This window comes from Triticum dicoccoides, chromosome 6B, assembly GCF_002162155.2.
Source record: "Triticum dicoccoides isolate Atlit2015 ecotype Zavitan chromosome 6B, WEW_v2.0, whole genome shotgun sequence".
In the NCBI taxonomy this organism is placed as follows: Eukaryota; Viridiplantae; Streptophyta; class Magnoliopsida; order Poales; family Poaceae; genus Triticum; species Triticum dicoccoides.
This window is the reverse complement of record NC_041391.1, coordinates 528994844-529008712: the sequence shown is the minus strand read 5'-3', so window position 1 is coordinate 529008712 and position 13869 is coordinate 528994844. Positions and strand designations below refer to the sequence as shown.

The 13869-nt window shown below is 48.4% G+C and overlaps 2 protein-coding genes across 10 annotated transcripts; both read right to left on the bottom strand.

Moving 5' to 3' along the window:
• Positions 1 to 3724: 3724 nt before the first annotated feature.
• LOC119324512 lies at positions 3725 to 7920 on the bottom strand. 9 transcript variants are annotated; one of them, XR_005156996.1, is made up of 4 exons: positions 5196 to 7920; positions 4847 to 4922; positions 4660 to 4760; positions 3725 to 4376 (listed from the first exon to the last, which is right to left on the bottom strand). XR_005156996.1 is itself a non-coding variant. In XM_037598301.1 (3 exons), the coding sequence occupies exons 1-3, from the start codon at positions 7766 to 7768 to the stop codon at positions 4214 to 4216; spliced, it is 717 nt and encodes a 238-aa protein (XP_037454198.1). In that variant the 5' UTR covers positions 7769 to 7920; the 3' UTR covers positions 3725 to 4213. The 9 variants fall into 9 exon arrangements, 1 of the variants encoding a protein (XP_037454198.1); XR_005156998.1 differs by lacking the exon at positions 4847 to 4922 and having other exon boundaries at positions 5196 to 5239; positions 5342 to 7920; XR_005156992.1 differs by having other exon boundaries at positions 4847 to 7920.
• Positions 7921 to 10806: 2886 nt separating this feature from the next.
• Positions 10807 to 12929, bottom strand: LOC119322020 (protein NRT1/ PTR FAMILY 8.3-like). The gene is made up of 3 exons (XM_037595530.1): positions 12802 to 12929; positions 12645 to 12708; positions 10807 to 12486 (listed from the first exon to the last, which is right to left on the bottom strand). The coding sequence occupies exons 1-3, from the start codon at positions 12844 to 12846 to the stop codon at positions 10895 to 10897; spliced, it is 1701 nt and encodes a 566-aa protein (XP_037451427.1). The 5' UTR covers positions 12847 to 12929; the 3' UTR covers positions 10807 to 10894.
• Positions 12930 to 13869: the final 940 nt, after the last annotated feature.

Sequence of the window (13869 nt, the reverse complement as noted above, 5' to 3'; positions counted from 1 at the left end):
GGCTGGCCGCCACCCCTAGGGGGGAACCCTAGATGGCGGCGCAGCCCCTCCCCTTCCCCTATATATAGTGGAGGTTTTGGGGCTGCCAGAGACATCAGTCTCCCTCTCTCTTGGCGCAGCCCTACCCCTCTCCCTCCTCGTCTCTCGCAGTGCTTGACGAAGCCCTGCTGGAGTGCCACGCGCCTCCATCACCACCACGTCGTTGTGCTGCTGCTGGACGGAGTCTTCCCCGACCTCTCCCTCTCTCCTTGTTGGATCAAGGCACGGGAGACGTCACCGGGCTGCACGTGTGTTGAACGCGGAGGCACCGTTTTCGGTGCTTAGATCGAATTCAGCCGTGATCTGAATCGCTTCGTGTACGACTCCACCGACCGCATTCTTGCAACGCTTCTGCATCGCGATCTTCAAGGGTATGAAGATGCACTCCCTCTCTCTCTCTTGTTGCTAGAATCTCCATAGATTGATCTTGGTGATGCGTAGAAAATTTTGAATTTCTGCTACGTTCCCCAACAGCTGCGCCGGCGGAGGCGCCGTCTTGATCTCCCGTCTCCGGCCTCCCCTGCACCTGCCCGACCCAGATCTGGCACCTATCCATGCCCTCCCGCAGCTCACGTGTTTCTCCTCGCGGGTGGTGCCATGGCTGCTCATCCTCGACCTCGGCCCGCATCTGCATCGGCCGCGATGGCGGCAGCCACTCCTGTCGTGCCGAGCGCCGGCTCACCGCTGCCCACTGCTCCAGCTCCCGCGGCTGCCCTCGCCTCCCGCCGCACCGACCCATGACCTGGGCCCGCTTCCGCGTCGGTTGCGACAGCGGCGGCCACTCCTGCCGGGTCGGGCACCGGCTCCCCGCCGCCTACCGCTCGAGCTCCCGCGTCCGCTCTCACCGCGTACGCCCTCGCCTCCCGCTGCTCTGACCCAGCCGTCCAATGGCGAAGGGTGGCACATACGCTCCTTAAGAAGGAGGCGATGATATCGGCTTCGACAGAGACCTCCACTCCTGCTACAGCTGGTGCGGCCTCCGTCCTTCCACCATCGTCTCCGGTAGCACTTGTCACTGAATCGTCCCCGACAGCGCCCATCTCCGACGCGTCCCCAGCAATGGCACGTCTCCATCTGGAGCTGGACTCACCTCTGCTCCAGTGTGCACCATGTCCTTCAGATATGGCAATCGTGGCCTTAGACATGGGGTGGCCTATGTCTTGGGCTCCCCTCGCTAACGAGGATGTTGAGGATGAGGAAGAGGAGTTGGCCCCGTTGACACCACTGGCTGCCAAAAGCTTTGTCCCGGCAGCTCCGCCGACTGAGCCCTGTGTGATGCACTAGACAGAGGCGAGTGAAGGATGGCAAGAGGTGTTGCCTCGGCGCGGTTGGTGCTATCCGGCCTCACCAACTCCGGCATTGCCCCCTCGTCCCATTCCGGCTTGGCTCTTTGGTAGGTGTTGCAGATGTCTTGTTCCTGGGCATCGTGCGGCTGATTGCAGAGATCCCTTGAGGTGCTCCCGCTGTTTGGAGAATGGCCACTAGGCGCGTGGGTGTTGCAATGCTTGGCGTCCATTCAGCTCACTTGCATGCCTTGCCATGCCGCCATGGTCTCGCCTCGACAGTGAGCATTGCGCAGCTCTAGCTACTTGTGAGGGTCCGATGGAATCCCATCTCCCCTCCAAGGTGCTTCACCGCAGGTCCTGGGCATTAGTCGTTTCCACTCACGTTGAGCCGGGAACCCCACCCGATGTACTGCTCCGGTCCACTATAGCAGCGTAGGTGGAGCTCCTGGTGCGCGTTGGGAGCTTTCTGGAGCGAGCAGAGGCTGCTCTGGGAAAGCTCTCTCTTGTCCCGGCTGTGTTGCAATCCACTCCTACGCCACGTCCTCCTAGTGGGGTCGATGTTGGTGGCTCAGTGGAGAACAGTGTTGCGGAGCTCTATGGTTGTTTCTCCCCTAGAGCTGTGGACAACTCGTCACCTTCGTCTGCCTTGCCCACTGTGTTGTCTACCGCTGAGGGCGGGACCATTGCCGTGGTTGTGCCTCCAGTGCTGTAGGTGATGCCCGAGCTTCAATTGGTATGTGCGAGCTCTGATTTGCCTCTATCAATGGAGAAAACAATGGTGGACACGCAAGCAACCACGAGTGAGGGACATGATTCAACCGTGACATGTGAGAAGAGTGAGATGAACTCGCCTGGGCACTCACATGTGATTTTGGCACCCGTTCCACCCCTGCTGACGGATAATTCGAATGCTCTCTTTGCAAAAGAGCTTTGTGACTTGCTCACTATTGTGGAGGCTATTAGTCCTGGAACTGGAAGGGCGATTGCCTGCCTCCCAACGGGATCGACATTCAAGGGCAAATGCAAGAAGGCGAGTGATTGCCCTTGGACCGGTTTAGTGCAGGAGAAGTCACTAAGTTGCAAAAGCAAGAAGAGTGGCATCATAGGTAAGGCACCCGCAGCTGCTTAGTGGATGATTCTCTGTCCCTCGGCTCATCCTCGCGATCGGCCGTCCTCACGGGTTGGGTCGTCATTGTGGTTTTGGTGTGGTCCACTATCTTTTGTTGGGATGTTCTTGTTGGGTTCAATTGTGGTGTACAAGCGTTGGGAGTTATGTTTGTAGTATGTTGGAAGGGTTTGGCGGGTTGCAGGTGTACTCATGGGGTCTCATGATTGGTGAATAGTCCAATTATGGTCTGATTGTATTAGTTTTAGCCCGGTTTTCCGTAAATTAACTGGGTAATTCTCTTCTTCTTAATTAATCGATGAGGTAATTATTTTGCCTCTGTTTCGAGAAAAAGGAAATAAAATAAAATAAATACTAAAATAAAATTAAAACAATTAAGTTATCCAAGGAAGAACGGAAACTCTTTAAGATGAAAGAAAATGAAAAAAATAAAACAAATAATGAAAACATTAGCATACGTTTTGCCAAGAATTACATATTTTTATAATCTGCTCTCAGTGGTCGTGTCACCCGTCCCGCACGCACTAGCTGCATGTTGCATGCATGCGGTACTCTACCCGTGTGTGCTAAGAGAATCAACTAACCCTAATTGTTTTTTGAGTTTGTCTAGGGCACATCCAAATGACTCAATCAAGCATAACAAGAAAAATAATATCTGCACGATCTCCGTGTAAGATTAATTACATAGGACTTATACGTGCAATTTTATAGCACATCATATGTGCTTTAGCAAAACTGTTGTTTTTTCAGTCAACTGAAAAATAGCTAAAGCGTTGACAAATGTTGTTTTTCTCCCCCTAGCCCTGACTCGACTTTGAATGAACTTGGCGTTGGTGCAATCTTTCTACATTTTTTGGTTTGGTTAATGCCTATTAGGGAGCTATGATTGCTTGTTTTGAAGTTTAATTGTAACCAGGAAACCCTTGTTTCTTGATGTGTGCCTTTTGCAATTGGCGAGTGTGTATCCGTTTCATCGGCACCTTTGTATTGGCCGGACGTGTGGTCCGGGAGGGCATCGACTGAACAAGTTCGCCTAGCACAAGAAGTTTCCTGGACCGAACACCCCTCATATAGGCCTTTTGTTGTTACTAGTAAATGTGCCCGTGCGTTGCAACGGGAGGAAAGAAAACTTCACACACCTCTAGCGACCTATCAAAAACTCTGAGGTACAAGTCTCTATTGAACTTTCAGAGATGTACATCTCAAAAAAAAAAGAACTTTCAGAGATGTGACTTGCTGAGATAACAACCAGGTACCTTGAAGATTCTCACCAGAACACCCAAGCAAAAAAGAAGAGTATTTGATAGGATTGTGCTTTCATACACAACAATCAGGTATGTGGTTAAGCTCAAAGTAAGCTATACTGGCAGCTAATAATGATGCAAACTCCTTAGTTTCTGATCAAGCAGTACGCCTTTCCACTCCTCTATCCCTTTCAAAAGAAAAGAGAAAGATAAGGTTAAATTCAGATGTCCTGTGTTGCATTGATGATCTGGTAGATCCTTTTCCTATGCAATATCTCAAGCCATATATGATCGCTCTTACTCTGAACTGCAGAGAGCATCCCGTGTCCACACACCGAGATGCACGAGCACATGCGCGCTTGTGTGCGCCTACAACTTACCCCCTGACGGACAACTCCCGTCATGAAACCGGAGCACGGAAACTGAATTGACCAGCAGCAGAATATCAAACAGTCTAAATTCAATGCACCAGAGGAGTATGTTTTATCTCTCCCGTTGTTTCTGTCCTCACGAAATCCTCACTTCTCCTTGTCGCCATCCTCCACATCAAGTGCCCCCGACCCTTCTTTGAGGCAACACAGCAGGCAGGCAGCAGGCTGGACACAACAGCGAGAGAGGTAGAGGATTGAAGAGGGCTTCACTTCCCGGGTTTTATGGGTCGCTGAAGCTTCAATGAATGACCTGAAGAGAGAGGGAACACCAACTCTCAACATTCCAAGTAATACAAACTAAAATAAAGTAAATTCATGCACAACGATGAATCATGTGACAAAATTTTTAATCAGACCAAATGAGTATTTTATTATCAAGAAAAGGACATACAATTCCTAGTATCGTGTGTCAGTTCCGGTATACTTCATCAGTTTACTCAATAATAACATTACACCAACTTCAAAAATTAAGTACCATAGTGGAACTTAATGAAAGTATCAGAGAATAGAACAGGTCTATTGATTACGCGTACTTGATTGTTGCTCCTTCTTTACCAATAATTCCACCGCAAGAGCTATTAGGAACTACAAGTCTAAATTTAGGCCTAGCTTCAGCTTCATTGGATTCTTCACCCTGGAAAATAACAGGAGAATATCAGTTATCAAACAATGGCAACATGGTCCTACAGACATGACCATTTGCAAAACAAATTGTTTTACTTCTGATAATAGTTTCTCCAGAACCAACTCCATGGCCTTAACTACTTCGTCAAACAGTCGAGAGACCATTATGATTCTATCATTTGTACCAGGGTAAAACTCATGGCTGCGCGATAAAGTGGGTATGCTAGCAGCTATAGATTATTACAGCGACAAATTGCAAACTACACGTAATAACACCGACCCGACTGCTTTCCTAGACTATTGGCTGCAATGATTTTACTAATCATGAATAACATATTCTAGTATTAAATAAAGAAAACTTGCAGCTTGGATTCGACACAAAATTAGAGCATTGCATTTGAAACAGACATTAGGGCTGGTGTATCAATTTGGATGCTAGCCATACCATCAACTATAAATCTTCCTGCGTCTGCATCTTTCAGAAGGATACTATATTGTTGTGATACATAACAAACAATAAATCAGAAGTTAGATCCATCGGTGGATATGCTAGGATGTCTAAGGAGAATAAATTTTCCATTCATTCTATACCTTTGCAGACTCAGCTACAATTTCTGGAAGTTCAATAGCCATAACATCATTCAAAGCCTACATCCAATTTGCAACCAGAACTACCAATATAATCGGCATTTAATTATACAGTTTATGCTAAGAACCTGAGTAGCAGTAGAAAAATGAATCACCAAATGGTTATTTCACAACATTGCTCAAGCCTTAACATCATCAAAGCCGGCGACGAACTTATAACCAGAAGTACCTAGTATTATTTTATCGGCTTATGCTAAGCATCTTAGTAGCAGTAGAAAGAGTAATCGTTAAATGGTTATTTCACAAGGTTGCTCAAACTGTAAAAGGTCGTATTTCTATCAGTTCTGGACCTTCTGGTGACACCAATAAAATGTAATTTCTCGATCTAGTCTGAAGTCTATAATTGTCCATGGAAGAGAACAGAAATGTAAATTAAATTTATTATGAGCATGCTATATATTGCTTTTTGCCAGCTCATGATTCAATATGTTCAAACAGCAAAAACATGTGTTCTTTAATTCAAACTACAATGTCGAGCAAACCTACCAAAATTTATCTTTTTCTTCTTATTTTTATATTTAAATTTATATATTAATTAACTCCATGGCGTATAAATTCCCATGCTAAAGGAAGCGTTCCAAGAACCACATCACCTGCTCCCAAGTGAATGTCTTATGAATCAACAACATACATGAAGCTCGTAGCGGGTGCTCTGGAACAGGGTTTATCATCTATGAATAGAACTTCGTTAATGGTATAAGAGACTCCAGAATGGCTGCTCTGGAAAGTACTTCATGTAGGTTGCTGATCAAATAAATAATTAAACATAAAAAAATAAGAAGAGAAAGCATGGAAAAAGATGTTATTTGAGTAATTACTACCAGGCAGAAAACTCCTACTGTCCATGAATTACAGATAATTCTTATTGTACCATGAGTCATGCATGAACAAAAATCCCCTGCAAAGAACTACAGAAATACTGTAAGAACTTGTAGAAACTGAATTCATGTATTGATAGAGATCCAAAGTCCGCGAGATGATAATGAGGGAAACACCAATGGACTGAAAACATTAGCAAACATAGACGCGACAGCTTTTTGGCAAGTCCCAATTCCCAAGCCTAAATAGTAAGGAACACGTGGCTAACTACATCAACTTGTTTACCACTATTCATGTCAGGTGACACCACCATCCTCCTCGCCACGCTGCTGATTGCTAGATGTCCCCATCTCCTTGTTTTTTCTCTTGTAGGTCAATCCTCTTGTTGTAATGTTTCACGTGGCATACCAGTCCTCTCCTTGAGTTATCATCCTTGCACATCTTTACCTCCGATGCTTCCCCTCCCCATCTTATTGTTGTCAATCAACTCATCCTCAAGACTGAAAAGAGCAAACCATCGGATTATTTCCCAGAGAAATGGATTGGTCTTCTTCCCATCGGTGTCCTTCTGCTACACACGCAACTTGGACCCTTGTAGCCACTGCGTTGTGCCAGTCTCCAGAGATGGTGGCAGCAGCGCCTTGTGCTCGCCGGCGCCTCCTTTGAGACTTTCTGCCATGGTCATGGATGCCCAGAACACCGCTGTCGGAGCAGGCAAGGGAGAAGAGGCCGGGTTCTTACCATATCCGCCATTGCAAGGTAACACAACTGGACAAATCAATTACTTGCATCATGTTTCTTCTTCAGACATGGCACAACCCTTAATAGAGGAGGAGAAAGCGACCTTATGGGGTGGGTGACCGTGGTTCGGCTGGATGAATCTGCCGGCGTCGAGCTTGAGTTCGGACTCGATGAAATTCTGGTTGAGCTTGTCACCACAGGCCAAGCACACCCTCAACAATTAGCTCATGGAGCTTGGTGCAGCGTTGTGGGCCGATGACGCACGGCAATGTGGCATGGCTGGGAGGAAGGGGGTCCAGTGGGGCGCCTACCAATTAAGGAACAATAGCAGTAGCCAAAACGCAAGGAGACGCTCACCTGGGCGAGAACCGCCGCGAAGGACATCCCCAGCGGCAGCGCGAGGCCCTTGCACGTCGTCACCGGCGCCCTTGCCGTCGCCTTCGCCGCCGTCTCCTCTCCGAGCAGACAATGGTCGCGGGCGCCGCCGCAGGTGAATCCCCTTGTGCGGCCGGGAGCGCCGAGAGGCCGAGCCGGTCGAGGACGCGGAGGAGGAGGCCCTGTCGGCCTCCGGGGAGTCGCCGGCGACGTGGGCAACCCCGTCCATCGAAAGGGGGGCCGCTGGAGTTCAAGCCCCGCCGCTGGACCTCCTCCCGCACCTCGTAGATCGCCTCCACGCCATCCCCCGAGCAGGATCCGGCCCCTGCCTCGCCTCCTAGACCGGATCTGGCCGGAGATTGTCGTCGTCGCGCCCGGCATTGTCTGCATCGCAGCCCCATCTCGCTCGGAACCGGCGAGGAACGCCACCGCCATGTACTTGGAGTTGAAGCTCCGCCGCTGGACCTCCTCCCGCGCCTCCTAGATCGCTCCAGCCTCGCCTCCTCGACCGGATCTGGCCGGAGATCGCAGCCGCCGCGCCGGACATCTTCTGCATCGCGGCCAGCCTCGACCTGCAGCTCGTCTTGCTCGCCAGCAACCGAATAACAAAACACAGGGTCTTTTTTGTAAGAACGACGTATATCATATATCCACTTAAAAGGGGACTGCGGGTTGAATAACAAAAAGGACAGGGACTATTTTGCAAAATCGCTAGCGAAGACGGACGACAGAAACCCAATTTTCTTTATTATTAGGTAAAGACTAAGGAAAAGAAAAAATAAGGCCCAGTTTGGCCCAGTTTAATCTGTGACTAGAAAACCCAAATTTGGTTGTGACTAATAAAGCCTAGGTTTCGCTCAAAAAAAATAAAGCCTAGATTTTGATGTGGTGATGAATGAAATCTTGCCATGATGAAAAATTAGTGTAAAAATTACCATGATACATATACAAACCAATTTCCCATGGGAAAAAACATTTGAACAGATTGTTGTAGCAGATGTATATGAAAATTTGCCATGATATTTTAATTAAAATTCTGATGTTCCATATAGCAAATTTGACATTTATGTCAAATAAGAGTAATTACGGCCGAAATTGCCGTGGCAGATGTATAATAAAATTTGCCATGGTATTTTAAGGAAAAATTGTCATGCTTTTATATAAGAAATCTGCCGTGTTGAAATAACACAAAAAAAATGATAAAATATTGCCATGACAAATGCATATTCAAATTTGCCATGGTATTTTTTTAATCAAATATACCATGCTTTATAAGAAGAAATTTGCCATGAATGTGAAATAATACCAAAAAATGATTAAAAAAATTGTGATAGCAAATGCATGTTCAATTTGCCATGGTATTTTTACGCAAAAAGCCATCTTTTGCAGAATAAAAATTCTCGTGTATGTCAAATAACACAAAGAAATGATCAAAAAAATTCCATGGCAAATGCATATTTTCCGTGGGTTTTTTTTACCTAATTTTCCATGCTTTATGAAAGAACTTTTCCATTAATGTGAAATAATAGAAAAAATTGCCATGGCAAATGCAAGTTCATTTTTTCCATGCTATTTTTTACCAACATTTCCATCCTTTGCATAATAAAATTGTTGTGCACTTGAAAATAACACAAATAAATGATCAAAAATTGCCATGCTAAGAATGCATATTAAAAAACTGCCGCGGTATTTTATCAAATTTGTCATGATTTATGAAGAAAATTAGCCAAGAAGGTGAAATTATAATAAAAATGATCACAAATTGCCATGGAAAATGCATGCTCAATTTTGCCATGATGTTATTACCAAAATCGCCGTCTTTTGCATAATGAAATTGTCGTGTATGTGAAATAACACAAACAGTTGATCAAAAAATTGCCATGGCAAAATGCATATACAAAATTGTCGTGTTTTTTAATAAAATTTGCCATGAAAGAAATTTACAACAATTTTTTCCATGGTAGTTTTACGGAAATTGCCATGTTTTGCGTAATAAAATTGTCATGTATGTGAAATAACACAAACAAATGATCAAAAAATTGCGATGAAAAAATGATAGTAAAATTGCCGTGGCTCATGGAATAGTATTGCCATGGTACGTAAAAAATGATAGAATTTGCCATTTTCTATGAATTAAATTTGCCATGGTAAACTACAAAAAGATGTCGAAAACAGAACTGACTAGGAAAAAAGAATGAAGCATGAATTGTTGTATCGGGCATGGTGAATTGAAAATGTCATGGTGAATTGTGGTTGGCATGGGTAAAACAATTTCAATATGACATGGCAAAAAAGGATCTCAAAGTAGTCACGGCAATTTTTTTCAAATATACATGGCAAAGACACAACAAAAAGGTTGACATCATAACAGAAATATATGTCGCATCAGGTGCAGGCGAGCAGGCGGTGCTCGCCTCAGCCTGCGACAGCACCTTGAGCTGGTCGATGGAGAGAGACAGATCCAGAGCGCGGCGGAGGCCTGATTCTTGGTGTTTGGCTAAGAGCTCGCATGACTGCTCTGGATCCGCTGCTGTACCGCAACTCGCGGGGTTTTGACTGCCGTGACGTGGAATGAGATAGAAGAGAGGATGATTAGAGGGACTGTAGTATTCCCAATTCACCAAGGTTCAAGTCCCGGTGCTTGCATTTATTTCTGGATTTATTTTAGAAGTTTCGACGATGCGCATTCAATGTGAGGAGACGTTCCCGTCGACGACGAGGTGATTCGTAATTTCAAGATGATATGCCGGCTCAGTATTTCGGAGGGCTCATAGGGGTAGGATGTACGTATGTGCTCATAGGGGTAGGGTGTGTGTATATGAGCGCTTGCGTGTGTACTATGTTAAAAAAAGACGACGAGTGAAAATGGATAAGATAGAAGGAGCGAGGGCGGTAGAGGGCTTCCTTTTTTTCGTCCGGGCGAGGCGTGAGATCGGGCGAACGCTTTCTATCGCTGATGTGTCTACTGACGGGTGAGTCAAGATTTGTGCTCATCATCCAATGACCGCTAGCACGTTCGGGCCGAACAACAAAATTCCTAACGTTCGGCCCTTATCATTTAGGTCTGTATAAAGTTGTTTCTTTTCCTTTTGTATGTTATAATGTTGACTATTAAGAGTTTCATTTAATTTAAAAACGGGCGGAGGAAATGAATGGTCATAATTATTTTTCAAAAGATTGTTTCCGCCAATCCATTGATTGTACTGCGGCTTTGGAAAGAACAGAATTCTATATCTTACATTTTCTTCCTAGTGTTTTTTGTGTATATATAGTTTTGCTAGAACTCATCTAGATGAAATATAATTTGGTCTCATTCACCTTTTATAGCCATTGAATATGATGCTATAAGATGTGTGTGCGTTGACATGGGTTATATCTGTTTTTATTTTCAAAGTGAATGAGACCAAATTATATCTCATCTAGATGAGTTTTAGGTACTCCCGTGTATATATGTACCTGGCTACTACTAGCTAGTTACTGTTCATCCATCACCAATTGGCGATTTGCAATGTAATCTATGTAATGGAATGGAATGGAATCTTGAAGATTTAGAGCAAGCCATCACAAGATGACCGTCTTGAGCCTGTAGTTCTTGACGATGCCGCTGTACACAACGAAGTTGAGCGTGCACATTGCAGCCATGGCCCAGAAGAAGTAGTCGAGGTGGCCCTTGTTGAGGTCGTCGGAGATCCACCCGGGGCTGTCTCCCGTCGCCGTGAAGGCCTCCACGATGGCGTAGATGAAGGAGCTCATGTAGCTCCCCAGCGCGATGGTGAGCAGAGCCAGCGACGTGCACATGCTCTTCATGGTGTCCGGCGCCTCGTCAAAGAAGAACTCCAGCTGTGCGATGTAGCAGAAGACCTCCCCGCCGGCAAGGAAGAAGTACTGGGGCAGCTGCCACGATATGCTGATCTCTTCCCCACGCGCCGCGCTGTCGAGCCGCTTCATTTCCACGAGCGCTGCCACCGCCATGGTGAGCGCCATGAGGAGCCGCCCGGCACCCATCCGCTGCAGCTGCGACGGCTCGCCGTCACCGCTCGAGGAGAAGCTCCTCAACGCCGGCACGATCACCTTGTTGTAGAGGAGCACCCATGTCATGACGCAGATCACCTCGAAGGAGGCCAGCGACGCCGCGGGCACCGGCACCGACAGGATGGTCATTTCCATGGCGCTGCCCTGCTGCACGAACGTGGTGTTCATCTGCGAGAAGGCCGATGACACGATGACGCTGGTGATCCACACGGGCAGCAGGCGGAGCAGGATCTTGAGCTCCTCCACCTGATTCACGGTGCACAGCTTCCACGAGGTCGCTGCCTCCGGCCTCTCCTCCATGTCCGACTCCGTGACGATGGCCGCCTTGTCGAGGAACTTGAAGTCGCTGGTGTGCGCGATCTTGGGCTGGGGCGAGTCGATCTTGTCGCTGACCTCGTAGAGGTGTTCGGCTTCGGCGGGCACCTTAATGCTGATTTTCCTGCACGCGGCGGCGACGACCTGGCAGAGGCTCTTGAGCGGCGTGCCGGCGGGCATGCGGCGCTTGTACATGGGCGTGGCGAGCACGAAGGCGGCGAAGGCGAGCGCGATGCAGGCGGTGGCGATGCCAAAGCCGAGGCCCCAGCTGACGTTCTGCTGGATCCAGACGAGGAACACGCCGGAGATGATGGGGCCGAAGCTCACGCATAGGTAGAACCAGCTGAAGAAGGACGCCTTGCCCTCCCGGTCCGCCGCGCTGTCGTCGTCGAACTGCTCCGCTCCGAACGGCAGCAGCGACGAGCGCACCCCACCGCACCCGATCGCCACGAGGTACAGCCCCACGAAAGCCACGGTCTGCGAGCTCAGCCCCCACGTGCCGGCGGTGCCGGCGCACGAGGCACCCGCCGCGCACAGCGCCGCCGTGGTGGTGGGCACGAAGGCGGAGAAGGTGACGAGCATCATGCCGAGAAGGTAGACGACGAGGGAGACGAGGATGGTGTTGTAGTTGCCCCAGAAGGAGTCGGCGATGATGGCGCCGAAGACGGGGGTGAGGTAGCTGGTGCCGAACCAGGTGGCGACGTTGGAGGCGCTGGCGAGGTTGGTGCCGTGGAGGACGGTCTCCAGATACATCACCAGGTTGGTGGAGATGCCATTGAACGCCGTGCTCTCCAGGCATTCGAACACTGCACCAACAATGGCGAAACTTCAGTTAAACCACTAGCTTCTTCAAGACAATAAGAAGAAAGACAATTTTTGAAAGATCCAGCACTGCTGGCATTTCATCGATATAGCAGAATAGAGAAGAAGAAGGACAATGAGAGGAACATTGAGCTTTGCTTACATAGATTGAGGAGCGGCACCTGCAGCTGCAGGCTATCATCCTCTTGAACCTTTGGGCCGTGACTCTGCAATGGAGACAGATTGCAGAAATTGTTAGCAACCAGAAGAGGAGGAGGTGGAGGAAGATCGGAGGGAGGCAATAAATCGGCGACAGTTACCTTAGGCAGGAGCGGCGCGCGCTCGCCTCTCTCCAAGGCGTCCATGGCGCCGACGAGGTGATGAATTTGTTTGGAGGCCAGTGAAGGAATCACCTAGCTAGGCTAGCTCACTTCCTCTCTGAACTCTTTCTTTGCTCGCCTCGGGCTTTGGCTGCTGCTCCGTCTGCTTGCTGCTGTGTTCTGCTGCGCGAACGAGGTTTATAACTTTATATAGCAGGTTTAACTTGGACGGGATCCATCCATTGGCTGGCTAACATTCAAATCTCACCAACACGTGCGTGCGCCGCCAGCCTGTGCATACTAGTCCACGACTCTGCAAGACCGGAAATTTCGACGCAGCAGGAGGTGGCTAGCTAGGTGCATGCAGCCACTCATTCGCCGGTCTCCGGTCTCCAGAGTGCGTGCCATGTCGGATCATTGCACCTAGTACTAGATTAGATTACTGTATTTATCTATACACGTGGTAGTTTGCTTTGCTTGGCGCCGGAAAGGAGACTGAACTGCCCAGCAAAACTTGGCGTTGGAAAAGAGTCCATGTCATCGTCCTGTGGTGCGGTAGGTGCCAAGAGGAGAGGAGCAGAGGCTTCAGTTTCAAAGTTGTTCAGTTGTTCTTGTTGGAATATGCCCACGCATGCTACTGCTCCCGGCTAACTTCCCACGACCGGATAACTCGGCGTCTAACTACACGCGCACTCCGTGCGCCTTACGTGCACTTGCACGTCCTGCATGCAAGGGATAACCCAGCCATGCCGTTGTACTCTCACCGGACTCTGCGTAGTCTCTCTTTTGTAAATGTGTACTTATAGCCCTTGAGGCAGATCAATACAATGACGGTGAGATTTACAGTACTCAACTTGGTATCAGACTTCTTCCTCGATCCTTCTGCTTCCGCTATGGATCGCCTCCTCCGACGCTCTCGCTCGGCCGACCTCGACTCCCCGACCTCCCCTCGCCGTCCGCTCGCCGCCACCCCCATCGCCCGTGTCGCGCCGGCTCCCGCACCGGCTGGCCCTTCCTCCTCTCAGGCCAGCCCCGTGCGCCCTGCCGCGCCTGCTGCGCCAACCACGA